Consider the following 26977-nt stretch of genomic DNA (forward strand, 5'->3'; position numbering starts at 1 on the left):
ATTTCTTATTTTAGTAATAATTTAGTTAATTGTGGACGAAATTGATTGATTTTTACCTTATTTGAAAGCTAATATGTTAAAGAATAATATTAATTTGGTACAAATAGTCAAAGGTGAAAAATACGCGAGATGGGAGCGAAGAAATTTGAAAAAAGTGAAAAAATGGCATTTTTCCGAAGTTTAAGGTCGATGAGCGACCTCTAAACATTATCCGATTAGTCTAAAACTTCACATTTAGTAGTTTTTTGAGTATTCGAATAAATTTAGGGGGTGGCATCTAGAATTCGAACACATTTTTTTGCCCCCATACATATTACGGCCACCCTAATGTACATATATATTGAACAGTTTTTTATTTTTGATTTTTAAATATGAACAAAATGAATTATTTTTTTTTGGACTTATTATTATTTTTACTAGATGATGAATTCTTCAACATTTTTGGTTTTGATTCTTTTTCAACCACTGAATCAGTACTGATTTTTATTCTATCTGTCAGTGTATGAATATAGTATTGAATATAGGCGTAAAGAAGACCTGCACCGCAATGCAAAGAAGTTAATAGTAAAGTCATGAACGGTAATTTTTGTTGCAACCCCAACAATGGACTCAGGTGCTCATATAAAGGTATTATCAAAAGTCCAGTTACATACAATACATGAAGTACGTTCACAGATGGCTTCATTTTATGGATGCGTACTAACTGCGCCAGCATAAAAGATATATACCCCAAATAAAGTGAATAACGAATTACTAACAAATCAATGTCAAATAATAGCGGGAACAGTGAAAAGTATCCAATTATGCTGAACCAAATACAGTAAGAAGCGTCTTTTGAATTTAAAATGCTTAAGAAACTACAATAGAAATTTGTTATTTTCTGTTAATAACGTAATTATTTACTTGTCAACTCACCAAAGTGGAAGTAAAGACATTAGAATCGCTTTCTCATGCACATGCCATCCAAACATAAATGAAGTACATGAACATAAAACAACAGCACGCAGGAACACGATTCCACTCTCACTGAAAAAGACACGTTCATGTTTACTAATCAAACTTTAATTTTGTGATGCAAACCTTTTTTTTGTATAAAATAATAATTTCAGGAGCACAGGCAACATAAACAGTATAGTCAACACAAAAGTAATTATTGGAGTAACTTTTGGTAATACAATATGATCGTATTCCTGAACAAGACCTGAAGTAGTCGAAGATCCACTTTTTGGTTTAGCCAGTGCTATAGCTGCAAATTTGTCAATGCTGTTATATATTGCCCAAATATTTGGAGCCCAGTAAGCATGAGTAAGACCACGTTTAAAAGGAAACAAACGATTCAGAATCTAAGGCTTGAACTTATATTCTTTAGTTAAAAAATTTGAAAAAGTTTTATTCCTACCTGTGGCAAATGGTTCCAGAAGGGTCCGAATGAAACAACGAACGGCAATGAACCCACAACAATTAATTTTAGAAACTTCCCCACAAATGTTTGTGTCTTATTCAAGCAGTAAAATTTCAATAAATACACTGCATATACTGGAGCTACATATAAAAATATATGTTTAAAGTTTAATAAAATTGAAAATGTGAAAGCTGACCACAAATATCGTTCCTCTAGTAAGAAACTTATGCTTAATAGCAATATACCATATAGAAACCCATTATACTGAAAGTGTATATGATCCAAGAATAAAAGGCCAACATTGAATAACAGCAGCACCTCGGCTGTAAAGTGTTTATGTGATTTCTTTGAAATACGCAAAACTTTTAAACAGCTTATTACACCGAGGGCGTAAACAAAGTCTAAAGCCATAACAGATATACGTTGAAAGTGTTTGGTCTCACTGGAGCAGTAATTTAGGTTATTCAGCTGCAGCATCTTCGGATCAATAAGATACGCGATTTTCGATAATCCCCATTCTAGATAAGCGAAGAAAGGAGGATAATCCAATGTCCATTCACTTGTTGCATCATAATACCAGCGATTAAATGGAAGAGAATGAGTAATTGCTAACCAGTTCCGATGTACCTCAAAGTCAGTGGAATGACTAAAAACGCGCCTTATTTAAAACCAAATTGTTTAAGATTTAATCTGAACTTACTATGATGGTATAAGCATTAGCTTTAGGCCTGTTACCGCTCCAAAAATCGTCCAGAAATAGCTTTGGAAACCCATCGTTAATATGTTTACGCCGGCATGCGATCTTCGAACTTTTCAGGTGATATAAACACATTACGCCGTTGCCATATAAATTTTTATGTCAATTTTTTGTAAGTCCAACACTGTAAAAAAAATAATTTTATAACTTCGTAAATCAAATGCTAAAATAATTTTTTTTTAAATTAAAGTTACAGGCAAATTTCTTTAGACATATTTTCTGAAATTATTCTTTCGTTTTTTAAGCATGATATAGACGATGCTACATGTATGCACACCAAGTGTACAGACCAAGTATGCGCTGTGCTATACACTTTGAAACAAGGTGTAATTTTACCGCATATATGTTAGTAGACCGAAAATTGGCATGCATATATTGGTATGCGTATATTTGAATATACACAGTGCGATTTGGCAAACGTAGTAGTAAATGAGCTGATTTATTGGTGATGGCTCATTTATCATATATGAAAGCTCTTTGTATGGTAAATCATCCCCATTAATGGTTAAAATGATCAAAACTGTTTAAATGAGACAGTGTGAATGTGTTAAAAAACGTTCCAATGCAATAATAATAATTATGTGTAATTACATATATAAAATGTATAATTATATGCTAAAGGTATTTAGAAACTGGACAGAGGTAAGATGTCCAAAGCACTGTTGCTACATTTATTTATAGTTTTTATATAGTTTATAGTTATTATAAATATATATATTAATGTTATATAGCAAGTTAATGTCCAATTTATTATGAATGAAATAATGTTCTGTACTACATTAGATGGCAACATCACTTTTGAAAGGGATTTTTTTGTGCTGTAGGCAATACTGTTTTGTATTATTGCTGACATGGAAGAAAAACTTGTGTTTTGTCACTAATTTTGTTCACAAAATTTTTGGTAAATTTTGATAATTTTTGTATTTTGTATTTGCATAAATTGTTTGAAACTGTTATATATAAATTTAATAAAGTGTTATCAAAATTATATCAAAGTGGAATGATTGCCTCCAAACATCTTCAACCAATTTTAGAAGATAACAAAAAAATTGGATCACAACGAACACGTCAGAGTCTGAAAATAGCAAAATAAAATAATCTTTTCTAAAATGTTCAGAATATAGCAAAAAAGTGTTAAAAAACTTTCGATTTTAGTAAGCAATTTTATGTAATTACCAATAATATTTAAGTTATTTTTTCTCTAGAGTGCAAATGTCAAACAGAACTAAGGAACGCGTAAAAATCGTTTATTTATTTCTAAAACCGATTTAGTTATAAAACTTTAAACAAAAACAAGCGTGTGAAGGCAAGGAATCTAATTAAAGAAATTAAGCAAAAGAAAGAAACCAGATTCGAACATCCATAAATATGTCTAGCGAAGAAAGTACAGGGCAATCGTCAAATATTAGCAACATACAAGAAAAATTTTCTAAGCAGCAGGTTAGATCAATAATAATCCTTTAATTAGAATATGTTTATAATAAATTTAAATATTTTAGGAGAAAATAGCTGCGCTTAAAGATTTAGTAAAAAAGTCAGAAGTTGCACATGGAAAATCAACTTCTACTGCAAAAGAAAAAGTGAAAAACATTGCTCAACGGCTGACGGATTTAAGATCGAAATCTAAATTTCGTAAGAGTGTAGATTCACCTTCGCAACATGAAGCAACGAACGAACCAGTAACGACGATTTCGAATATTCATCCTGACACATTTGCCCCCCAAGCTACTAATTATTCCACCCCCAATCCCACACCTTCGAAAATACAAGATGTTGCAACTCCTTTGTCGTCCAATACATCGATACCGAACAGTGAAAAAATACTCTTGCTGCGTCAGCAAATGGAACACAACAAAGCTCGAATGGCACAGCGAGCTTCAAGTAAATTACATTTGGAGCAATTAGTGACACAGTTAAAAGAAAAATTCGATTCGACGCAACAAAGTCTGGAAGATACAGCGGAATTAGGTAGATCAATGAATGACTTAAGTGCTGTAATATATACACCAGTCTCGCGTGAGCGGCATAAGTCGGCTACTGATTTATCTTCACAACCCTTTAACTTGGAGAAGGAGCGCATTAAATTTTTAGAGAATCGCTGTCGACTGCTAGAGAAACAGTTGGAAAAGGAATCTCAAACAGCGCAATCAGCACCGAAACGTATTAAGGAATTAGAAAATAAAGTATTGGAATTAACAGAAACACTGAATCAGGTACCTACAAAACAAATTGATATTTTAGAGAAAGAAATCGAAACAATAAGTAACGAGTTGTCAGAGAAGTCCAATGAAATTGAGAAATTGAAACAATTGCAAGGCAATGATAATGAATATTCGAATGAATACCGAGCTGAGAACGATCGTTTAAATGATGAAAAAATGATGCTTGCAAAACAAGTTGCCGAATTAGAAAATGCAAATCTAGAGCTTCAACAAAAGCTGTCACGCCAAATGGCAAGGGGTGATGAATTAAAACAGAAAAGCATAGAAGAAGATTCGTTTGAAGAAAAACTATCCCTGATCAAACGAATTGGTGAGTTGGAACAAATCAATGATGTTTTAGAAACTACGCGATGTGATTTAACAATAAAATGTAATGGGACGGAAGAGGCACTGCAATCTTGTCAAAAAAAATTAAATGATGCAATTGAAGAGTCTCATAAATTGCAAAAAAGACTAGAGGAAATGGAACAAAATATAACAGACCTATCTACTGATACATTATGTATTAAGGAATCAGCTACTGCTGAAACTGATGCAAAAATCAAAGACGAAATGGCGCATCAAATTCAAGAATTGCAAACTGAAATAATGAAATATAAGAATGAAAATAGGGAACTCAAGGAAACAATAAGTAAAAATAATAAAATTGAAGTTAGCGATGGTAGTATAGCTGAGAAAATATTATCGCTGGAGGCAACAATAGAATCACAACGTCAAGATTTGGCAGATAGATCGGAGAACTTGCGAAGATATGAAGAGGAGCTAATGGAGAAAACAATTGAACTAAATGTACTCAATGCCAATTTTAAAGTTTTAGAGGAAAAGTTGCAAGCAAATTTAAAAGCAAAACCACTTTTTTCTGCCACTGTGACAGGGGCTGACAATACTGAGTTGCAGAATGAAAATCAACAACTGAAGCAAAAATTGGATGAGTCAAATAAAGCAATGATTAAACTAAAGCTTAAACTGAAACAGACTGAAAAACAAATGGAAAAGCTAAAGAAAGCTTCTGATCTGCACGCCGAAGTGATAAGGCTAGAGAAGTGCAATGAAGATTTACAACAAAAAATTACAGAACTAGAAGACGAAAAAGGGCAGTGGCAATTATCTCAGGTTGAGGAAAATAAATTCAAGAATATTTATAATGAAAACATACAAAATGTAGATCAAAAAAGTGTGGAAGAAAAACAAAAAATTCTAGAAGAAACTATAAGGATGTTAGAGGAACAGAAGTTTGATCTATTTGAAAAGTGTGAATCATTGTCAACCGAACTTCACTTATTGCAACAAGAGGTCAGTACCAAAAATAGTGAGGAATCTGCAAGAGTTAAATCTGAAATGTCAGAAATTCATATGGAGGAACAGTTGGAGGAACAAATTCAATTAGTGAAATCATTAGAACAGAAAATAGATGATAAGAATACAGAGATAGATAACTTACATAAGCAAATAGATAAACTTCAAGATCTAAAACAAGAAGCAGACAAGAAATTGGAACATTATATATCTGAAAATATCGAATTACTTGATAAAATTGAAAAACTAAGTAAGTCGTCCTCTTCAGCTGAATCCATTGAAATTGTGGAAAGATTAACACAGCAAGAACGTGCTGAGATCGATGAATATAATAATCAAATTAATCAAGACCGTGTTGCCGAACATGAGCGGAGTTCGGTTAATGAGATCACGCAAACAGAAATGGGTCCAGAGTTAACTGAAAGTTTAATACAGTTACGTGAAGAAAGTGCAGAGCTAATAAAGAAAATAGAATTATTTACCAATGAACGCCGTGAAGTGCTTGATAAAATGGAAATATTATCCTCAGAAAATCAAGAACTTCATAGTAAAATTAAAGAACTTGTAATAGAAAAAGAATTATTAGAATCAAATGCGCAACAAGCTGAACACTCAAAATCCAAACTAGAAGTACATCTAAATGAGGTGACTAAAGAAAAAGAATTGCTGGCAGCACAAATCGCTGAGTCAAATGCGCAAAATCGGGAACTAACTCAAGGACTCACTTCATTACAGAAATCTTCGGAAGTAATGGCTGCCATTGATAGTACCGAAAATGCCACACTTTTCGATAAATGTGAGAAGTCGCTTTCAAAGTTAAACTCGGAAATTGAAGCGTATCGAAAAGCGAATGATAAAAATGCAAAATTTAATGTTTCTAAAAAGTTAGCTAAAGAGGCAAAGAATGCGTACACACAATTAAGTGAACTATTGCAGAAAGTGAAAGAAGCTAGTACAGCCGTTGAAACAGTTACTGTGGTGGAAACTGTAGTGGCAGTAACAGCACCGAACGGGAAAGCACTAGCGGAATATGAACAATTGACAGCACAAAACCGTGAACTGAAAGCTACTGTTAATGAGTTACGCGAAGAACTTCAAGAACTTAAAGACAATGCTGAAACTGCAACAGATAACATACAAGCAATAGGTGAAGAAGCAGCTAATAAGAATCATAAACAGTTATTGGAATCTTCAGAAAAACTAGAAAAAACTGAGGCTGAACTAATTGAATTACAATCAATTGTCGAAGATCTGCGAATACAATTACAAGAAGCTCGATTGGCCAGTGAAGAAAAGACTGAAGAAGTTGCAAGAATTAATATAGAACTTACGTCGTTACGGAATCTATCAGAAGATTTCGATCAACTCATAAACAATAAGGAAATGACGTTCGAAAAACAAATTGAACAACTAACTCGACTCAGAAAAGAGCTAGAGGGTATGTATATTCTTACATGTTTCTCACATAATTCTGTTTAATTTATTAATTCATTTTAGCTAAATGTGAAACCTACGAGGGAGAAATGGAGATTCTTCAAACTCTTGTTAAGGAACAAAAACAACAAATTATAGAAGCCTTTAAGGAAAATGAGCATGAAGTCAATCTCAAACTGTTGGAATTACAGCAGCGTGATGAACAAATAACCCATCTGAAAGCTGAAATTGCATTATTAAAGGAAGTGTCTAATGAAGTCAAAGTGCAGTTTTCAGAAGATTTAGAGAAAGAATGCCAAAAGCTCCGTGAATCTTTGAAAATAAATAAAGCTTTAGTTGCTGAACAAGTCGACGAGTTGGCAAACAAGCAGGAAACAATTGATACGCTCAATCAACAAATCATTGACTTATACAAAACAATGGAAGAGAACACCAATAAAATTATAGAGAAAGAAGATGAAGTGACTTATATACAAGAACTTCTGGATACAAATAACAAAGAAATAGAACGTTTATGCAAAGACAACGATGAACAGAAATCGGTGGTTGACAAATTACTAATGGAAATACATTCTCATAAACTTAATGAACAACAGTTACCTAAGTTGGAAAGAGATAATCATAGATTACAAGCCCTAATTACTGAACTTGAACATGTTAAATTAGAGCTTGAGCAGAAGAATAAAGAGCAGCTTGAAAAATTAAAAAAATATGCTGCCAACCTAAAGAAACGCACCACACAATGCCAGGAATTAGAAGCAAAATTAAAAGAAATGGAAAAAGGGGCTTTAGATATGTATGTTAAAGAGAGGCAGACAGATACTTCTGCCGAACAAAATCAAATTCAAGAGCTTAACGCAAAGAATATGGTCCAAAGTACAAAAATAAAAGAATTGGAGGAGACTGTTAGGCATGCCGAAGAAAAGACAAATGAATTTAGAGATGCTCTTCAACTAAAAACAGTTGAAATACTTGAAACGATGGAACGCAACGCTAATTTAGAAAATGAGTTGGAAGAAACTAAAATAAACCTAAACCAGAAATTACAGGAAACCATACAGTTACAGAATGCATTGGCTGCCTCCCAGGAACAAATGTCTGACTGGGGTAATGAAGACAGTTTTCTCTCGGTTAATGAAGGTGTAACAAAAGAATTGGCTGAAAAGTCAAAATATATTTTAATGCTGGAAGATGATTTGAGAACAGCACGACGAGATTTATTGTTAAATACTGAAAAAATGTCAATAGGCCATGATAAGGTAAATGAATTAGAAAAACAACTATCCACTGCCTTACAATATAAAATTGAATTGTCTGAAAAGTTAGCAGATAAATTGAAAGCGATAGATGAAGCAGAAAGAGTATTCAACGACGTCCAAAATCAATTATTTCAAAGTAAAGAGCACGAATATAGTTTACAGCAAGCAAAGCAAGAATTAAGTTCGCAAGTGAAAAATCAAGAGCAGCAAATTGAGAATTTAACACGAAAATTGAATCAATTCAATGATAAAGAGAATGTAGCATCTTTGGAACAAATTGCTGTCCAAGAACAGCGTATGAATGAATTAAGCGAGGAGCTAAAGACAAAATCTTTAAAGTTTGAAAAATCTAAGGCCATTATTAAAGAGCGAAACAATCAAATTCATCGCTTGCACGCGCAATTGAAAGACTTGCAAGATAAACTTAGTGCACAACCTGAAGAGGAAATCGTACAAGCACCTTTACAACAAACTGTGACTGATGCAGAAATAAAAGTACTAAAACAAGTACCAAAGGATGAATTTGATTTACTGCAACAAGCCTACGATAAGCTGAAGCTTGATTATAACACTGAAAAAGCTAATTTCCTGCAAATAAGAACGCGTTTGGAAACAGTACACGATGGAATTCAGGCCAAACTTCAGGAAGATATGTCTTATATAGAAACTTTAGAGCAGGAAAATAGTAAGTTTAAAGACAAGATATGCAAATTGGAAGAGTGCGTTGCTAGCTTTGAAGAAAGACGTGCTTCTATGGAAAGACGGGCAAACTTGTTAGATGCACAGATGCAATCTCGTGCTGATGAATATGAAAAAACTGAGGATGAACTTATCTATCGGCTTAATATGCTGTCGGAACATGATGAAGTCATTGGTCAACGTCTTATTGATTCGCAAGAAGAAAAGGAGGAGCTGCAGGAACGTATGGATCGTTTCCAAGCTGAATTTAAAGAGTTAAACATTAAGCATACAAAGTTGGAGAATGAATTCGAAGCCTATCGCCAACAAATTGCAGAAACTTTAGAAAATGAAAACGTTTCGTTACGTGATCAGCTTGTAAAGTCGAATTCTGAAATGCAACGTTTACGTTCTGTTTACGATGCAAAACTTGCGGCTAAAGCAACTGAAATTGATGAAATTGAATGCGAATTAAGTGAACAACTGGAAAAAATTAACATTGATAAAAGAAAAACCTATGAAGACTTGGAAAAATCTAGAGACGAGTGTATGGCATTGAAAGACGAAATTGTGCGTCTAAAGGAGACATTAAATGCTATAGAGCAATCGAAACAAGAGTTGGAGCGAGAGTCGACATGGTTGCGTATGCAAAGTGAAAGCGCGCAACAAGATCAGTACGAACTACAGGAATTACGTATGCAAGCAATGCAGGATAAAACCGAGATCGATGAATTACGTCATCAAATAGATACTCTTGCATCTAACCATGAAATGGAACTACAAGCTCTACGAATACAAATTTGTGAGTTGGATTCCCTTCGTATGCAAGTAGGTCAGAATCAAACCGATGATCAAGTATTTATTGAATCAGAAAACAAACGCTTGACTGATTTGTTAGCCGAAAAATCTGCAATCATTGAAAATTACCAACGGCAGAATTTGCAATTGCAGATGGCAGCCGTAGGATCTACACCGCAGGTACAAGCAGATCCTTTTGCTTTGGCATTTGGCTTACCAACTCAGCATAATATAACTTCAATTCCTTCGCAAATGGATGATAGAGAACGAGAGAGAATTTCGAATGAACTCTTGGAAAAAACTGAAGCAAATACACGTTTACAACGAGATTTACAGGCATTGCAAAATGAATATCACACTCTTCTTGACACTAACGCTGATTTACAGAGACAAGTTTTGGAAAACAGTAGAGAATTGGAAAACTTACGCGCTCCCAACTCAAGATCTCCATCCACACAATTTAGAAATGACGTTATCCCAGCACCTCCAATGTTCTTCGCATCCGAACAAATTACTTCTTCACCATTTGATGAGCTTGTACAAGTGCGTACAGAAAATATGTTGGAAGGAGCTATAGGTGGTGATCAAATAAATAACGATACTGAGCAACCAACAATAGAAGACCTTCAAAGAAATGTGTCAGATTTAGAAAAGCATGCCCAAGACTTGGAAAACAAATTGGCAACTAGAAATCAACTCGACAATGAATATGAGCAGCGATTAAAAGAAACACAAGTGCTTCTTCATGAAGCTGAAAATCATGTACTTGACCGAGAACAACAGCTTCAGCAAGCTCATGCGCATATAAGCAAACTAGAACAGGAAATACGAACATATGATGAGTCAAAAATGGAATCCACCACGCATTTGACGGCTTTACAAAGCAAAATTAAGGAGCTTCAGGATCTTCTTGAAACGCGAGAGAAACAATTCAGTGAAATGGAATTAAAATTGCAATCAAATATGGAATCAGCGTGTAACGATGCTTCAAAAGCTGCTGATCATTTGAGAGACCTAGAAAGCAACATTAAGCACCTGGAAGTACAACTATCTGAGCGTGACGAAGAAATACTAAAGCTTAAAAATGACGTAAATAAAGAAGAACAGCTTAAAAAAACTATAGAGAGCTTGGAAAGTCAGATCATAACAGTTTCACCTACAGAATCAACAGTTAAAGTTGATTGCTTAGAAGATGTTAACAAGCCGACTTTGGATATGTTTTTTGGCGGTCCTGGCGCAACAGAGTTCGAAAAATTAGTAATGTCTCAAGTCTCTGATGAACCAATAGTAGAGGAATTAATTGTACCCAAAACAGCATATGTTTGTCAACCTAAAGAAACTGCTATACCGACTATACCTATTCCAGAAGACTTGGGTGACGACTGGGGTGATAGTTGGGCCAATAATGAAGCAACTGCGGAGGCGGCGCATTTCCTTGCCAAAACTGACACAAGTCCCCACAATGTAACTTCATTGGTGTCACATGAGCAACGATTAGAAATACAATTACAGGATGCTACTGAGCAAATACAGCATTTAAAACTTGTACTTGAGAGCTCTGAGCAACAGAAGCAAGAATTACAAGCTAAGTCGAATAAATTAATTAAAAAACTTAAAGAATATAAAATTAAAATGGACGAGGTACAGCAATCACAAACCGCAAATGTCTTTAGAAAGTCAACGTCAGTTGATTCAAATTCAATGTTCAATGACTTGGATGCAGCAATACAAGAAGAATTAAGGAATCAAATAACAAAGCTGGAGTCGAGACTTGAGGAGCAGCACAAAGTCCTAGAAGGCAATGCAATTGAAAAAGATAAGCTATTAAAACGGATAGACGTACTAACTGCAGGCACTGATCGTATGTCTGAAATGAAGGAACGTCAAGATATGGACTTGCAAATGTACCAAATTCGAATAAGAGAACTACAAGAACAATTGAATAAGTTAGAAGAATGGGGCGATGACACCGCAAAAGCTGACAAACCTTTAGAAAGTAAAATACCATCAGGTGTTGAAATCATCGATAATCCAAATGTCTCATCTATTGATTTTGAGGCTGTAAAACTTGAAATGAAGCAGAAAATTGAAAAACTCACAGTAGAAATTGAGGACATTACCGGCGACAAAATGGAAGTGGCAGCATTGTTGGAAGAAGAGAAGCTAAATGTAGTCCGAGCTGAAGAAACCATACGTCTGCTACAACAACAACTTTCTACATTGGAGAATGCAAATGTCGGCAAAGAAGTTTTACAAATTTCCCAATACAATGATTTAAAATTGTTACATCAAGATGTGCAGAAAAAGTATAACAGTTTAGTTGAAGACAACTCCAAGCTAAAAGAAGAATTGGTCCAAATAAATGACCAACATCGAAACCTCTCAAGTACTTTGCTGCAGAAAGAAAATATCATACACGGGTTGAGTAACAAAATTGAAAATTTGGAACAAACAATAAAACAGAGCGATGCGGATAAAAATAATTTGGAAACTCGATTAACTGACTTAAACAAACAACTCGAAGAACTTACGGTCGAGAAACAATTGCTAAGTAATCAAATTTTGGAACTACAAAAGGAAAACATTGCCCTGCAATTAGCCGGTAATAACGGTAGTAGTACGGAATTTAATAACAACGATGAACTCACAGTGCAGCTGCAAGAGAAGGATTCGGAAATTTTGCATTTAAGACAACGCATTGAAGACCTTATGCGCGAAGATCAGACAGAAAAGCTCGTTTTAGAAATTTTGACGAAAAACCAAGAAATTCAATTGCTTAAAACACAAGTAAAGCAATTGGAAGAAGAAAGGATTGAAATGGAAAACAATTTGTCACTACAAATAACACAGGGAATGCAAGCGAGCAAACATAATGAAGAAGAGGTTAAAATGAGAGAGGAGATTCTGATGCTTAGGTCAAAAATAGAAACAGTTGAAGAGGAGAAATGTAATATGGAAGAGGAGTTGAAGGTGTTGAATAATCATGTTATGATGAGTTTGGAACAGGAAGATAAAACAAAAGCGGCCCTATTAGAGATGGACTTAAAAGAAATCGAAATAAAAGAGCTCAGAAAGACGATAGCTGCTATTACCAAAGCTGAGAGTGAAGTTTCAGCAGGAAATGCCAAAAGTAATGAAGTTGACTTTATTGCTTTGAATGCACAATGGGAAGCCGTTGTTGAACAGAGGTGTAGTGAAATAGCACAAATGTGGCGCGAGCACATGGAAAAAAGGGAAGAAGAATTTAGAATTATAGAAGTACGTTTACAAGAAGAAATTGCAGAGCTCCAAGATACTCAGAGTGTGTCAAAGTTACCAAAACAGCAAAGCTTATCTACTGAGACTACAGCAAGTGATTCAACTAGTGTTTCCGCTAGTTCTTCGGCAGCACCCTCAAAGGAAGGAACACCATTACGCAACCGTATAATAAGTGACGAAAGTGTTACCGTCAATGGTAATATAATTGAAAAAATGCAAACGGCCTTAGAAAGTCAAGAAATGGAAATCGTAACTCTTAAAGAGCAATTGGCAATTAGATCTGCTGAATATGCTCGCCTTGCAGCTCAGTATGATCCTTTCAAATTACAAACAACTTTATCACACAGCGGAATGTCGACAATAACAAATACGCCCACTGCAGATTCAACAATCGCGCGACGTGGAGTAAGTGACGCTTCTTTAGTTCCAAAATCAGAGTTAGATTTTGCGCTGTATATGCTTCACCAGAGAGATGTGCGGTGTGATGAGATGACTTTAGAGGTTGTGTCATTACTTGAAGAACGTGATACATTGCAATTGAAACTCTCAAATACTCTACGACAACTTGAAGAAATTAAAGCCCAAACAAGTGCAACAGACGGTATGCTTATAAATTTATTTTTTTTTATTAAATCTAAATCTTTGCTTATAAATACTTACCATTATAGCTAACACAACTCAGATGGACTCAACAGCACTTCTGTCTAGTGAAAGTCCAGTGAAATTTGCAGTCACAAGCCCGATTGTAACAGATTCAGTCAACAACCTAAATCAAAAGTAATTCTCAAACCCTTTCCCAAAAATTAAAGCAACACTCAAATTTGCTCAATATTCTTTTCAAGATTATCCGAACTACAGACAGTTAGCCATTCCAAAGACAAGGTAATCAAAGAGGACCGTGATCAACGCATCAGACAAATGGAGAGAATTCAACAAGACCTTGCTAAAATTCCCCCTGCAGCTGTTTCTGAATTAGTTGGAACTGACTTATGTAAGTATAGAATATTTTTAATTCTAGATAATAGATAATTTATATATTTCAATTCTCAATCGAGAACAGCTCAATCGAGTCAGTCTCCTTCATCGGTGCTTCTTAACTGGTTGTGGGGAAACAACCCAAACAATAATGCAGGCGCAACTTCTAATTAGATAAAATGAAAAATTTAAATTTAATAAACTCACTTCGATATTTAAGATATTTACCGATATCCTGACAATTGTGTTAAAATTAGATATTAAATAGATTATTAAATTTAAAAAAATGTCTAGTTTCTCCAAAAGTCCCAATGAAGAATTCCAAGAAATATATTAAGTGTGTGGAGTACCTAAGCAGCAAATTATAAATTTTTAGTGTGTAATAAGCGAATAAGTGTATATTATATATTTTCGATTCAACAATTTATTGATTTGTTTTATACATAACATATTAGCTTATATTATTAGTGTGTATTGTATATATGTATGAATTTTAAAAATAAAATTTTTGTTAATACGTATACAGATGCTTTTTATTACTTAAGACATTAACAAATGTCGGAATCACTACTGACTTGTCATGGTTTGATTAGTGATAAAAGGCTATTTGGAATTTCAGACTCTAACGAATATCAACTGTAAGTTGAGAAAAAAAAATTTATATTTTTTGGAGTATAAGGAATAATTAGCAATATCGTAAATTATATTGCATCCATAGATCCATAGTTTTCCGAAATGTGACAATTACTATCGCAAAGCATTCCTTAAAGGGCTTATTACAATGAATAATGTTTATTTCTGAAATTCCGTGATGCCAGCTGAACTACAAACTTTTTGTAACGAATAATTTTTTGGTGACAATAAATTTGAATTTGAATTTATTTAAACATATATATTGTCTAATGCAAGATAATCTTTTTTTTTATTTTTCAGTATATTTATGCATTGAATTTAATAAAAATAAATATGTACTTTTAAGAAAATTATGGTATATACAATATTAAAATTATTTTTAAAAACTTTTATCACAAAACTAGATAAATCTCGTTTTTTATTGAATTTTTAATAGATGTTAAGATACAAGGTGTCAACGAGAAATATATCTAACATAGAAACCTTTAGTCAAAAGAGCCAAACTATTTCGAAATTGTTCATTTAGACAGCTAATGTCATAGACCTGTTTGTAGTCAATTCGAATATTATATTAAAATGTCAAAATATTTTAATCCTTTTTTATATATGATTACCTTGCTTTTAGAATATTTTTCCTCGATAAATAAATAGTAACATTTTGTCAAATCGCATGGTTGCTAAGACTAAAAATTCGACTATTATGTATGATTCTTGAAGGTATGTACAAAATTTCCAGTTAACTGTCAACAAATATTTGAGAAGTAATACTGAATTCTTTTTAATTTACTGAAATTAAAAAATTCTTTTTAATTTACTGAAATTAAAAATTCTTTTTAATTTACTGAAAATAAAAAATTATATTCAATTATTGAGAAAGCCTGAAAATAAAATTTTTATTCACAATTATGTAAAAAATAATATATTCTAAACCCTAATTGCAAAGAATTATTATTTATTTTATTTAAAGAATTTTATTTATCGAAACTTTAACTTTAAATTTTATTACGTATTTACATATATAAACCCAACAAAATTCCCGGAGTAATGCTTATTTCATGTTATTCTTTTGCAACATGCTTTCAAAAGAAAAGTCCTAATGTAATCATTGATTTTAAAATGTTAAGTTATTTAGAAAGACATATAGCAATGAGTAGGTTTGATTTGAGGAGAATTAAAATAAATAGCGACCAAGTTCCGGCTAACTTTATCCGCCGGTAAATCAAAAACATATTAATTAACATTTACATACTCTCATTTAACGATAAGGAGATGGAGTCTTGAGTTGAGACCACGAACTCATTGTTATTTCAGACAATAATTGTCTACTCTTGTAGAAAAGAACTGGGTGGCAATATGCTATCGTATATCAAATTGAGACATATGTTACTAATTACACGATTAAAGTTACTAATTTGTGAGCAAAACATCAATCTCTATTTAAGCATCTAGTTACCGAAGCTATAAACGAACTATTGTGAATCTTGATTGGAAATTCGACGAATATTTCAGTCATATGTCAAAAGTTTGTAAAAATGTAAACAAAATTAAAAGAATTTGACGAATTTGAAAATTATGTAAACTTGTGAAAAAGAAATATTTAAAAAAAAAAATTCACACGTAAATAAATATACACTTAAATTTATATGAGTACATGAAAAAAGTATTGCTGAAAACCGCTTTAAATTTTTAAACTTATTAGTTACTAACAAGTTAATACTTATTAAGGCATAAATAGTGAAAACTTTTATAAATATTGTTATGAAAGGAAATTTCAAAATTTCCTGCATTCTTAACATTGCTTTAAATTTATTATTTATATTAATTTTAAGCCTTAGCTTAATTATTTATTTTTAGAGAAAATGTAATTTGCTTGCATTATATGCATTATATTTTGCGAAAACATAAAATTTGACGGCTTTGCAACAGTGATGCCAATATTTCTCTTAATGCCTATAATAAGTAACTGGTCGTTTGCCACACTTAAAAGCTGTCGAAAGCACCTATATATAATATATATTTTTTGCTTATATATATGTTTTTTAAAGAAGGTTTCTGTATAATTTTTTTACATAGTAGAAATAGGTACATAATTTCATGAAAAAAGCAATAGTTTTTAAACTCATCTTTTTCTGAAACCAACTAATAGTACATTCACACTATCTCATTTAGGCGGTTTTGCTCATTATAATCACTAATGAGCATGATTTACCATACAAAGAGCTTTCATATAAATGTGCTGATTTACAATAAATCAGCTCATTTTAGACCAAAATTGTCGAATGCAACCCTTTAAAAAAAATTTCCCAAAAGGGAAATGACCAAAATTTGAAGTATCTGTCATATATTTTTAAATATAAAATGTAAACAAACAACAACTGCACAGTAAACAAGTACACTGAGAAAGTAGTATTAAATATAATCTGTTTTTATTAATTGAAATGTAATTAATATATAACATGTATATAAATGATTTAAAATATCAATGAAATATTTAATTTTTTAGTGAGATATATTCTTAAGTGAAGTTTGTTTATTTCAGATGGATTCATTTCAATGGCAAAAAGAAGTACGTACTAGTATTTAATAAAATTTTTTGTTTTCATGAATTAAATAGGCAATACAAATTTAAATAGTTGATTTTAGATTAATTTAATTAAATATTATTTTCAGACACAGAAAATGAAGAGAAGGAGAAATGCTTGGTCGGAAAGTGCCGAGAGGCACTTTTTGGAAATATGGGAGGAAAGACTGCCACAATTACGGGGCGCCCGACGGAACGCACATATTTTCAATGAGATGGCCACAGAACTTCAGAATAGGGGTTTTCTGGTCACTTCGCTAGAAGTGCAAACGAAGGTCCACAACTTTACACAAAGATTTAGGTAAGTATTTCATAAGTGAAATTGAAAATTACAATAATAATTTGTGCATTGAAACCGTTTTGTTTTTTATTATGTTATGTAATTTTATATAATAAAAAGAGATTTAAATGTAATTTTGTTAATTTTTTTATTTATTTTTATTAATTTGCTTGTTTGTTTATTTTAAATCAGGAAAGAACAGCAGTGTGTTGGAGTTTCGGGAGGGGCGCCATCCGATTGGAAGTACTTCCATATATTGAAAAGATTTTTAGGCAATTTGCCCATACATAACACTACAAATTTAGTGTTTGAAAGTATTGCAGGTGAGTTTTCACAAATTTGTTTAAGTTTTTCAAAATAATGAATGTGTTTATTTATCAGACCAGGCACCATCATCAAATGATACATCGTTGCTGTCGCCATGCTCTTCTCCGCCGATAGATCCAATATCTACGTCGGAAGATTCTGAAACACCTGCAAAAAAAAAAATAAAGGCAATTTGAATGACACCCTTTTGGAAAAATTTCAGAATCTGATAGATGTAGAGAACCGTCACATCGAGCTGCAGGAACGCACAGACGCAAGGTTCCTGAATTTAATGGAAGAAAGCAATGTTGCTTTATCCCGTATCGCGTCATCAATGGAAAGAGGTTTTCCATATACTCGGCTCACTGGTTACGATGACTCCAGCGATGAATAGCGATAATTATTTATTAATAATATAACATAATTTATAATTATTGTTATCATTATACTATTATAATTTAGATTAAGTTACATTTTTTTTTTTTATAAATATATAGGATAATTAGATTAAGTTATTTAGTGCTACAAAGTTAAAAATTAGGATTAGGTGAATTTCTAATAAAACTTACTAAAAAATGTAGCTAAACATCGTCTTATTTGTTCTGCATTTAGATCGCCGTCATTTAATACTGAAACTTCTTCTGGTTGTTGTCGTTCTGAAACCAGATGTTGTTTTTTCAGAGCACGTACCCAACTTTTTTCCACTACATCATTTTTTTCATTTAAAAAGTTGTGAAGAACACAGCAGGATCGTATTATGCTGTTCACGTTTTCGATTTTGTTGTCAATGCCCTTCCCTATTCTGCGAAACCTTGCCTTAAGCTGCCCAAAAGCATTTTCAACCACTCTTCGACATTTAGATAATTGGTAGTTAAAAGTTTTTTGACCAATGCTAGCGTTTTCATCATAAGGGTATGGTTTCATAACTTTGGTGGAAAATCGAAATGCAGAATCACCTAGGATCAATACGGGTATTTTGACACCATTAATCACCCTACTTTTGTCTTCTAAAGCAACACAATTTTCTAACTGGCTCTTAAGTGATGAATTTTCAAAAATAAAAGAGTCATTGACTCTTCCAGGATACCCAACATTTATATAAAGAAAACGGTATCTGTAAATAAACAGTAAAATATATTTGCGCGTTTATTGAAATTTCGTTGTTTATTTACTTATAAATTACTTACCTATAATCTACGAGGGCAAACAAAACAATCGAGTACCACCCTTTATAGTTATAGTAGTCTACAGCATTCTGAGATTCTGGTTTTATTTCAATGTGGCTTCCATCTTTAATGTTGTTTACAATTAATATGTTTCAGTAATAGTAAATTGAAAACTTACCCATTGCACCTAAACATTGTGGAAAACCAAGAACCTCAAATCCTCTGATGCACTCATTCACCTTGTCGCTTGTTAATGGAAATGCATTCATGTACAAGGGTGAAAGAATTTTCCACACCTCCTGGCAAAATAATTTCAGGCAAATGCACACGGTTGACTTGCCAACACCAAACAGATTTGCTACGCTTCTGTATTCAGCCGACGACCCAAGGCAATACAAGCCAATAGCAATTCTCTTTTCTAAAGAAATTGAAATTCGAAAGGTTGTATCTCTTTTCTGTAGTCCTTTTAATAATTCACATAACTCCTTAAAACATTCCAAACTCATGCGAAAATTTTCTTTGAAAAAATTTGGACCATTTTTCTGGCAATCCACTTCCCAAAATTTCTTTGTTCTTTTCTGAAAAAAAATGTTAATTTTAAACTTTATTTAATAATCATTACTGGCGGCACTAACCAAAGTCCAGCACTTCCTCCGGTTGCTAGCAATTATTGTAGAAAGTATTGCTATTTGCTTTTTTCTTATTTCAAGTATATTTTTTCGGTGCATTGCACGACATTTACGATATTCAGAAATTGCTTTCTTTCTATTATTAATAATTTCACACACATTATATATTATGTTTTTTAAATTTTCTGCGTTTTCCATTTTAAAATATTTATTTTACACAACACCAAAATTTTTCTTTGTGTTTTATTTGTAAACAAAAGAAAGTTCTTTTATAGCTTTTTTGACATATAAAAGTTCTAAAAGCTGTATAAATGAGCTCATTATTATGTGAACGGTTCCTCATTTATATAAATGAGCAAGTGCCTAAATGAGATAGTGCGAACCTGGTATAAGGTAAAAAAACAAATATAAAAGGCCAGTAATTAGTAAAGATTTACTCGTGTCGTTTAAATTGGGATGCGGTTTAATTTAAATAAAAGGGAAATTTTATTAATTCATGCACGAGGTTAAGCATTTCAACAAGTAGAATACGTGGCAGCGTTATCAGCAGCTGCTTCTCGTTTCATACAATTTTGTTTCACATGTGTTTTGCGATATGTCAACTGCGTTCTCATTCTTTTCCTACAACTTGACGTGGACGGTAGCGTCGCGGGAAGTGCTTGTGTGTTTGCGAATTTAAATTAACCGACCGGTAAAAACAATAACAAAAACTATTCGATAAGGAAAAAAGCACCGTCAATTTTGTTAATCACATTAACTTAAAAATAAGAAATAAAGCACGAATTGTAAATTGTTAACTTAATTAAAGTGTCTAATGTTTAAACAATAATTATAAAAAGAAATATATAAATTGTATTTAAAATTTCGGCGTAGAAGTGTAATAAAATTTCTGTTTTAGTAGTTAAACTTAGTTTTGTAACGCATTGTAAAATTATAATTTTGTTTAAAAGTAATAAAGTAATCCTTAAAAATTAGCGATCGCCAAGGGAGACTTATCCCATATGAAGTGTTAGAAATTGCGCAACACGAATAAAGTTAAAAATTAATTGAATGAAATTTGGCAACATCGTTAAAGGCCAGAGAGATATTCGCATTGCTCTCTTTAGCTGACTAGGACTCTTCAAAGGAACTTTAGTCTTGCTGGTTTTTATATTGTTCGAAATTAATATAGAGGGCATTGATTGTTTGTGTTTTGCTAAAATTACAAAATTTTCTATTGCATGTCTGTAGTTTTAAAGTGCATAATAAAATTTATAATTAAAAAAGTAAACGAAATTTGCAAAAAATAAAAATTAGATTCGGTTTTGGATTCGGTGTGCATTACGCAGCTGCAATATGGACCTCTTGTGCACTGAAAATATTATGAACGTAAATGAAAATGAAATCGTTTGTAGTAAACAAATGCAAGAACAAGAAGAATTGCAGCAGCGCAAATTAGAAAGAGTGCTCCAATATCAACCCGCGATCGCCCAACAAATTTCTGCAGTGTATGTGAATCCCTCGCCAACACAATTGGGTGCAAATTTGACTACAAATATCCCATTAGAATACGGTTATACGTCTGTTTGTGAAACCACAAAATGTGTTGAATGCTGTCAATCGCAATCAGCAAAATGCATTGGGAACCATGCATCTGCCACAGCTGCTGTTGCATGCGTTACAGATGTATGTACGGTTTCCGATACTACAGCAACAGTTCAAACCGATCAGGTGACTACTAATAGTTATCAGGAGGAGGTTTATTCAACCAATTTAATAAACCGCACAATAGACTATGTTAACACTGCCACAGAGGATCCTACATTCCTCACAGATCGCTGTCTCGAAAATGCACTCAAAGCAGAGGAAAAGCGTCCACAGTCTGTTTGCACTTATTTCGTGACTGTGCAGCAAGACATAACGCCACCCATGCGCAAAATAGTCGCAGAGTGGATGATGGAGGTAATTACTTTATACATAAATATATAATAAAATAACTAAAACCTATCAAACAATAGACAATAGAATAGAATAGAATAGAATAGATTTAAAGCATTATATTAGACCGTACATGTGTTCTTGCAGTGTGTGCGTCTTATAAGTAAGGTTAGGATTCAGCACTATTTTATCCAGAGCTGTTCGAAACAGCGTTTACATACTAAATCCAGAGCTGTGCGAAACAGTACTTACATACTGAAAAAAAAAAAATGAATACAATTTCTTTCAGAAATTAACTGCTGCAATCACCAATCACCCTTTTACCCTGTGTTATATAAATCGACGCAACCGCTTCAAGTGCATTAAAGTGATATGTACATTTGTAGTAGTCGCCAGCTTTACATCTGAATTAATGATTAGTCTATGTATGACGAATGCCACAATAAAGATAAAAATAAAACAATATTTTAATTGTTTTTCTCATTAAATATGACAATTCGTTAACACTCGTACATGCACGTATGTGCATGTTACATTGTAAAAAATACCGCTTTTTAATCTAAACGTGGTACGAAATAGTAATCCAATATTGTTAACAATTCGGTGCGCTGCCGATTACCGGAAAACCCATCCTAATTGTTTCTTAGCCAGTCTAGTATTTCAATGTATTTTTTCTGACGTTTGAAAAATCGTCAATCGTCAATCGTCAGCAAATTTAACAGGCGCCAGACCTTTGAGCACCTTTTTAAATTGAACGATCATTTAATAACAATAATAATATTAAATATTTATAATTTCAGAAGCACATTTCAGAAGTATGTATATTTTCATGCCAAAGCTATTAGAATAACAAGTTATATTAACAAAATGCTAGAGTTTGCGTGGTTTGCCTTAGTAGTTGTCTTATATGAGTAACAATTGCCTCATGTTTTCGCTTTTCTAATCTTATCGGCTGCAGTACAGTATGAGCTTCTACCGACTGACTTCTATATCAAGATGCTTGTACATATGTTTGCATAAGTTTACTGTGTATGTGGGTTAATTATAATTAAGTTTTATTAATAGTAAATTATTTATACTTTTCAAAATTATAAACTGTATATAATATCAATGTTAAAAGGGCAAACAGCTATATATCTTTTATACTCTTGCTTAAATTTCATAATTGACATTATAATTTTAAGTATAAGTATTTATTCTTTTTTGTCTTGATGAAGTAGAATTACGGTATAACTATTGGAAAAGTTTTTACACACGTTAATATACCTTGTACAGAATATGAAATATATATGTGGTTCAACTGAATCACACGTCATATGCATCATGTGAATTCAGTCCCAATGAATATACCATTATTGCTTTAAATTGAAGTTAAAGTCTATTACTATTGTAACCCATTATAAGATCCATTTAGTGACGACTAGATGCAAATTCAACCAAATTTGATCGTCGTTTTTGATGAATGCAGATAGTTATTTATAAACTTGTGACATTTTTTTATAAGTATTTTAATAAAGGTTAGACCAATATTATATATATTATTCTTGAGAATTCAGAGTAATGAAATGGATTGATTTAAATTTTTCTCCTCAACTTCAGTGAAGATATGTCTTGAAAGTAATTTTCGGTTTTATCTTATCACACAAAATAATTCACATACCATTAATGTTAAATAAGATCAGATGAATAATTTGCATCGTTCTGGATAAAAGTTACATTGACGCGTGACAGTCAAACTCTTGAGTGTCGTATTAAACACGTAACTTAAATCTTGACAAGATTTTGACATAAAAAAATGACATTTCAAATATTTTCTCTTCAACGTACCAGTAAATTTCGGTTAAAAAGTATATCTCACTTATTTTTCAGTTTTTAATTAAAATATGTGTATGAATATGCGGTCAGATCAGCAAATTCCACAGGAATGTGGTTAACATCAATAACTTTGAGAAAATGTATTTTTGCTGAGTATTTAAATAAAAATTCCAAGAACAAAAGTAAGCAAACGAAACAGAAAATACTCGTAAAATTTTTTGAAATACAGTCCTCGCTTATCACTTTCGGTAAGCATTGAAAAAATAATAATGAAATTATTCTATGCAAAACACATCAATGGGATGTGGTATAACGTGTTGCACTCTAATTATCCAGCAATTAAATGGTTATTTAACATTTTCATATACAGCTTATGTTCGATCTGTTACGGCAGATAAAAATGTTCAATGCGTCTGAGAGACAATCTAACACAATGTAATTTCAAAATGGAGTAACACTAATAACTTGATTTGAAATAGGTTCAGAAAAAATAACGCATGTCATACATATCATAGAACAACTAAATATCATTAACATCATCTACGATGCTGACTGCGATCAGTGACAGTGATTATATTGCTTCCATTACTTCTGTATGGTAATGTAAACACAGTAGCTTCGACATGAGTTCAAAATTTGTGCTCAGTGAAAGAGCTCATTTAAAGCAGAGCGTTTAGTAATGTATAGTAAAAAGAATATGGGTATGAATAATAAGGTATGCATTGTCTAAAGTATTGTCTCTGTTTTAATATGGTTCGAAAGTTGAAATCATTTGATTTTTATCCAACTTATATGGGGCAGTGTTAGATTCGATTTATGATTGTGTACAATAGGGATCTATTATACAATAGGTTAAAATGTGTGCAGCTTTTATTATGATGATTATTACCATCATAATAATGGTAATCATAATCCTTCGCATTAAACTTCCAATGTATCACAATTTTAACCAAAATGAAATTGTTTACTTTTCCCGTTTTAGACTAATATGTCATCAAAAAGGATTTCTAGTAAGTTGACAGAAATCGATCTTCTGTCACTTTACTTACCTCCTTCTAGACTAATGAATGGTGAAAGATAGAATAAATTGATACTTCGTTTACTTGCTATCTACATTTTAGAGAAGTTCGCATGTGTTCAGGAAATTTTGTAAACTTCGTGGTTTCTTCATCTTTTGTCAATGCTAAATTTTAATTTTAAAGCATACAATATAAACAAAGCTTACACTGAGCCCGACCTTCTACTTAAAAGATATTACTTTTGAACTGCTTAACCCCACATGCGGGTTAATGTTTCGCAAACCTTTAATGCGCAGTTACCATTAAAGAAATATAATTAAATATAATAAGAATAAATTAATTCTTAAAGAAGAGAAGACGACAAATAACAAACGTGTTGTAATATTAGAACAGTCGAGTCGAGTCGAGTCGAGTCGAGTCAGTCATTTCTTCTCTACAATTCGATACTTTAGAAATTTTGCTAAATAAATGCACGAATTAGCGAAATCAACAAACCGAACTTGTATAATAGCACCAATGCATGGAAGGAGGGAGGGGAGGGAGTACGGTGTACACGGGTACATAACGCTGAAGAAATACGCTGAAGTCATTTTTATTAACAATTTGCGCTTGATTTGAAATTTTCAAGCGAAAAAAGAATTAAAAAAAAAACCAAGAGACAATGAACTTGGCCTTAAAAGAATTTACTTCCCCTCCTTAATCGTGAACGCTTGTCTGATCATTTCATTTTTCATTTTAAGCAGGCAACGAAACTGAAAGCAAAATACATAACAAAAATTTTCACAAAAAATGCCAACGAAGTTTAAAATAAAAATTTTAGTCGGAAGACAAACCAAGCCACACACTTTTTAGGCCGCTTCGACTCTTAGGCTTAGAAAATAAGATCGTCATTTGATCAACATTTGTTGGCTAAGGTGTTTACTGAGTTGGGCACGATTTGAGCAGTAGAAGCCATAGGCAGCACAGCACATGTTTTCAAAATTTAATTGTTTGAAAATTCTAAGATTATCTTCCAGGAAAATTACAGATTTCAGCTCTGCGATCGTTAAGGTAAAAGATTTATGATCAATTTGTTTATAAGCATTAGATATGCTTTAGATATTTAATAATATTTATCTAATATTTAATTTATTATTCTATTAGAATGGGCTTAAAAATAATTGAGCTTCACAATGCAGTGCAAAGGTACATTAAATTTGTCAAATTGTTTACAGTGCGCGGTTAAGGAGATGTCGGAGATGATATACTTACACCATATATGTTCTTGCTAACCATAATACAAAAAACATTTCTGATTCTTTTATAATTGTTTCAATTATTCTGAGCATATTATATTAATGAGAGAGAGAAGTAAAAGTGCTTCAGGCAAAATAGAGTATTACTAAGTAGATATCCTTTACATAGCAACTTCGTTTCTTTGCTCTTTATCTGCAGCCAACAAAAGTATCATAATATAATAATATAAAATATAAATATAATATAAAAAAAATTATATTTTATTTATTTAGTAGATATTTTAATATTCAATGTTATTATTTTAAAATATTATTATTTATTTTATTTTATTTATGTTAAAATATAGAGAAGAATTATATATTATACTAAAGGTTTTTTATCCTTATATCACCATTTGATTTTCTATTTCTTACTGCCATGTTGTTGATCCTATTAGTAAAATTATCTATGTATGTATATAAATTTTATGTAAGAAACTGATTACTGTAATCCGAAGTTGAAACTCTATTCTATAAGCATTATCTTTATTCTTTTTGAGCATTTATAATAAAAAGTGATTATATTATAAATATGACAAATAATATTATATTCAAGTTACAAGAAATTACAAGCTACTGAAACTTTTGCAATATGAAAATAAACTAAGTTCCCTAGTGGAGCCGCATTAACAATCATTTTATTATTTATTATTTTTGACGTCTTGAACATTGAACTCCTTCGTAAGACGTCCTTTTGTCAACAACTGTACAAATTTGTGAAAGAAACTTTTGAATTGCATTACACAGACGCAACAGTCAGTTTTTTTTTTACCTATCGACGTTTGGTTTATTTTTCTCCGTCCCTTTTTGTTTTGTTCTACTTTATAAGGAAGCATGGTCCTTGTCGTTAAGGATAGTTGAGTTTCGGGTTTGTTAAGGTAAACACTAAAGATATGCAAAAGTGCACAGGTAAAAAACTACCACCGTCTTTCCAAAGGTTCTTTTACTGGAGATTGCAATGTAGTTAACATTTCACCGGCAGTTCAGTTGATCGCTGCCATAACAGCCTGAATACATTCTGTATATAAAAGTAAATATTTTAGCTTTCTTGCTTAGTCCGTTCATAAAATGTTGAACCTCTCTGCGTTCAACACGTCTTATTCAACCCAATATATTCATATTCTTATTCTCCTTCTGTTAATCAACATTGATCGATAATTTTATTGCTGAATTCTGTTGCTTGCTTGTTGTGTACTTATCGACCTCATTCGTTATTCGGCAGCTGCAACTTGGTCTCGTAGAAATCGTTAACATTAAGGGTTTCGGCATTATTTCTTC

At 32.3% G+C, this 26977-nt stretch overlaps 5 protein-coding genes across 7 annotated transcripts in view; 3 read left to right on the plus strand and 2 right to left on the minus strand.

Moving 5' to 3' along the window:
• Positions 1–313: 313 nt before the first annotated feature.
• Positions 314–2263, minus strand: LOC119667243 (probable dolichyl pyrophosphate Glc1Man9GlcNAc2 alpha-1,3-glucosyltransferase). The gene is made up of 6 exons (XM_038076533.1): positions 2103–2263; positions 1400–2048; positions 1081–1343; positions 916–1026; positions 394–857; positions 314–324 (listed from the first exon to the last, which is right to left on the minus strand). The coding sequence occupies exons 1-6, from the start codon at positions 2174–2176 to the stop codon at positions 314–316; spliced, it is 1572 nt and encodes a 523-aa protein (XP_037932461.1). The 5' UTR covers positions 2177–2263.
• A 726-nt stretch (positions 2264–2989) lies between these two features.
• Positions 2990–14511, plus strand: LOC119671927 (protein lava lamp-like). Of its 3 annotated transcripts, none has more exons than XM_038082813.1 (7): positions 2990–3060; positions 3365–3599; positions 3659–7115; positions 7175–13705; positions 13773–13881; positions 13947–14095; positions 14165–14511. In XM_038082813.1, exons 2-7 carry the CDS (start codon positions 3528–3530, stop codon positions 14251–14253), a joined length of 10407 nt encoding a protein of 3468 aa, XP_037938741.1. In that variant the 5' UTR covers positions 2990–3060; positions 3365–3527; the 3' UTR covers positions 14254–14511. The 3 variants fall into 3 exon arrangements, with proteins under 3 accessions (XP_037938741.1, XP_037938742.1, XP_037938743.1); XM_038082814.1 differs by lacking the exon at positions 2990–3060 and adding an exon at positions 3134–3232; XM_038082815.1 differs by lacking the exon at positions 2990–3060 and adding an exon at positions 3134–3226.
• A 2859-nt stretch (positions 14512–17370) lies between these two features.
• On the plus strand, positions 17371–18391 carry LOC119675867 (myb/SANT-like DNA-binding domain-containing protein 1). The gene is made up of 2 exons (XM_038087088.1): positions 17371–17594; positions 17766–18391. Exons 1-2 carry the CDS (start codon positions 17392–17394, stop codon positions 17932–17934), a joined length of 372 nt encoding a protein of 123 aa, XP_037943016.1. The 5' UTR covers positions 17371–17391; the 3' UTR covers positions 17935–18391.
• On the minus strand, positions 17944–19832 carry LOC119667244 (protein ANTAGONIST OF LIKE HETEROCHROMATIN PROTEIN 1-like). The gene is made up of 5 exons (XM_038076535.1): positions 19681–19832; positions 19224–19623; positions 19067–19169; positions 18449–18993; positions 17944–18047 (listed from the first exon to the last, which is right to left on the minus strand). Exons 1-5 carry the CDS (start codon positions 19771–19773, stop codon positions 17944–17946), a joined length of 1245 nt encoding a protein of 414 aa, XP_037932463.1. The 5' UTR covers positions 19774–19832.
• A 673-nt stretch (positions 19833–20505) lies between these two features.
• Positions 20506–26977, plus strand: part of LOC119671928 (G1/S-specific cyclin-D1) — a 42834-nt gene continuing 36362 nt past the window's right edge. The window contains exon 1 of the mRNA XM_038082816.1: positions 20506–21615. Within this exon, the coding sequence (XP_037938744.1) occupies positions 21010–21615 (606 nt within the window). The 5' untranslated portion in view covers positions 20506–21009. The remainder of the gene's footprint in view (positions 21616–26977) is intronic.

This window comes from Teleopsis dalmanni, chromosome 1 (genome assembly GCF_002237135.1).
Source record: "Teleopsis dalmanni isolate 2A chromosome 1, ASM223713v2, whole genome shotgun sequence".
NCBI classification, from domain to species: Eukaryota; Metazoa; Arthropoda; class Insecta; order Diptera; family Diopsidae; genus Teleopsis; species Teleopsis dalmanni.

Bases quoted from the DNA above. Each gene is read 5' to 3' on its own strand.
- LOC119675867 (XM_038087088.1), top strand. From the start codon at position 17,392: ATGAAGAGAAGGAGAAATGCTTGGTCGGAAAGTGCCGAGAGGCACTTT. The intron at 17,595-17,765 runs GTAAGTATTTCA...ATTTTAAATCAG, and splicing joins AACTTTACACAAAGATTTAG to GAAAGAACAGCAGTGTGTTG.
- LOC119667243 (XM_038076533.1), bottom strand. From the start codon at position 2,176: ATGGGTTTCCAAAGCTATTTCTGGACGATTTTTGGAGCGGTAACAGGC. The intron at 1,344-1,399 runs GTAGGAATAAAA...TTCAAGCCTTAG, and splicing joins TCTGGAACCATTTGCCACAG to ATTCTGAATCGTTTGTTTCC. The intron at 858-915 runs GTGAGTTGACAA...TTTCTATTGTAG, and splicing joins ATGTCTTTACTTCCACTTTG to TTTCTTAAGCATTTTAAATT.
- LOC119671927 (XM_038082813.1), top strand. From the start codon at position 3,528: ATGTCTAGCGAAGAAAGTACAGGGCAATCGTCAAATATTAGCAACATA. The intron at 7,116-7,174 runs GTATGTATATTC...AATTCATTTTAG, and splicing joins ACTCAGAAAAGAGCTAGAGG to CTAAATGTGAAACCTACGAG. The intron at 13,706-13,772 runs GTATGCTTATAA...TTACCATTATAG, and splicing joins CCAAACAAGTGCAACAGACG to CTAACACAACTCAGATGGAC.
- LOC119667244 (XM_038076535.1), bottom strand. From the start codon at position 19,773: ATGCACCGAAAAAATATACTTGAAATAAGAAAAAAGCAAATAGCAATA. The intron at 19,624-19,680 runs GTTAGTGCCGCC...ATTTTTTTTCAG, and splicing joins GGAGGAAGTGCTGGACTTTG to AAAAGAACAAAGAAATTTTG. The intron at 18,048-18,448 runs GTAAGTTTTATT...TTTTTTTTGCAG, and splicing joins ATGTTTAGCTACATTTTTTA to GTGTTTCAGAATCTTCCGAC.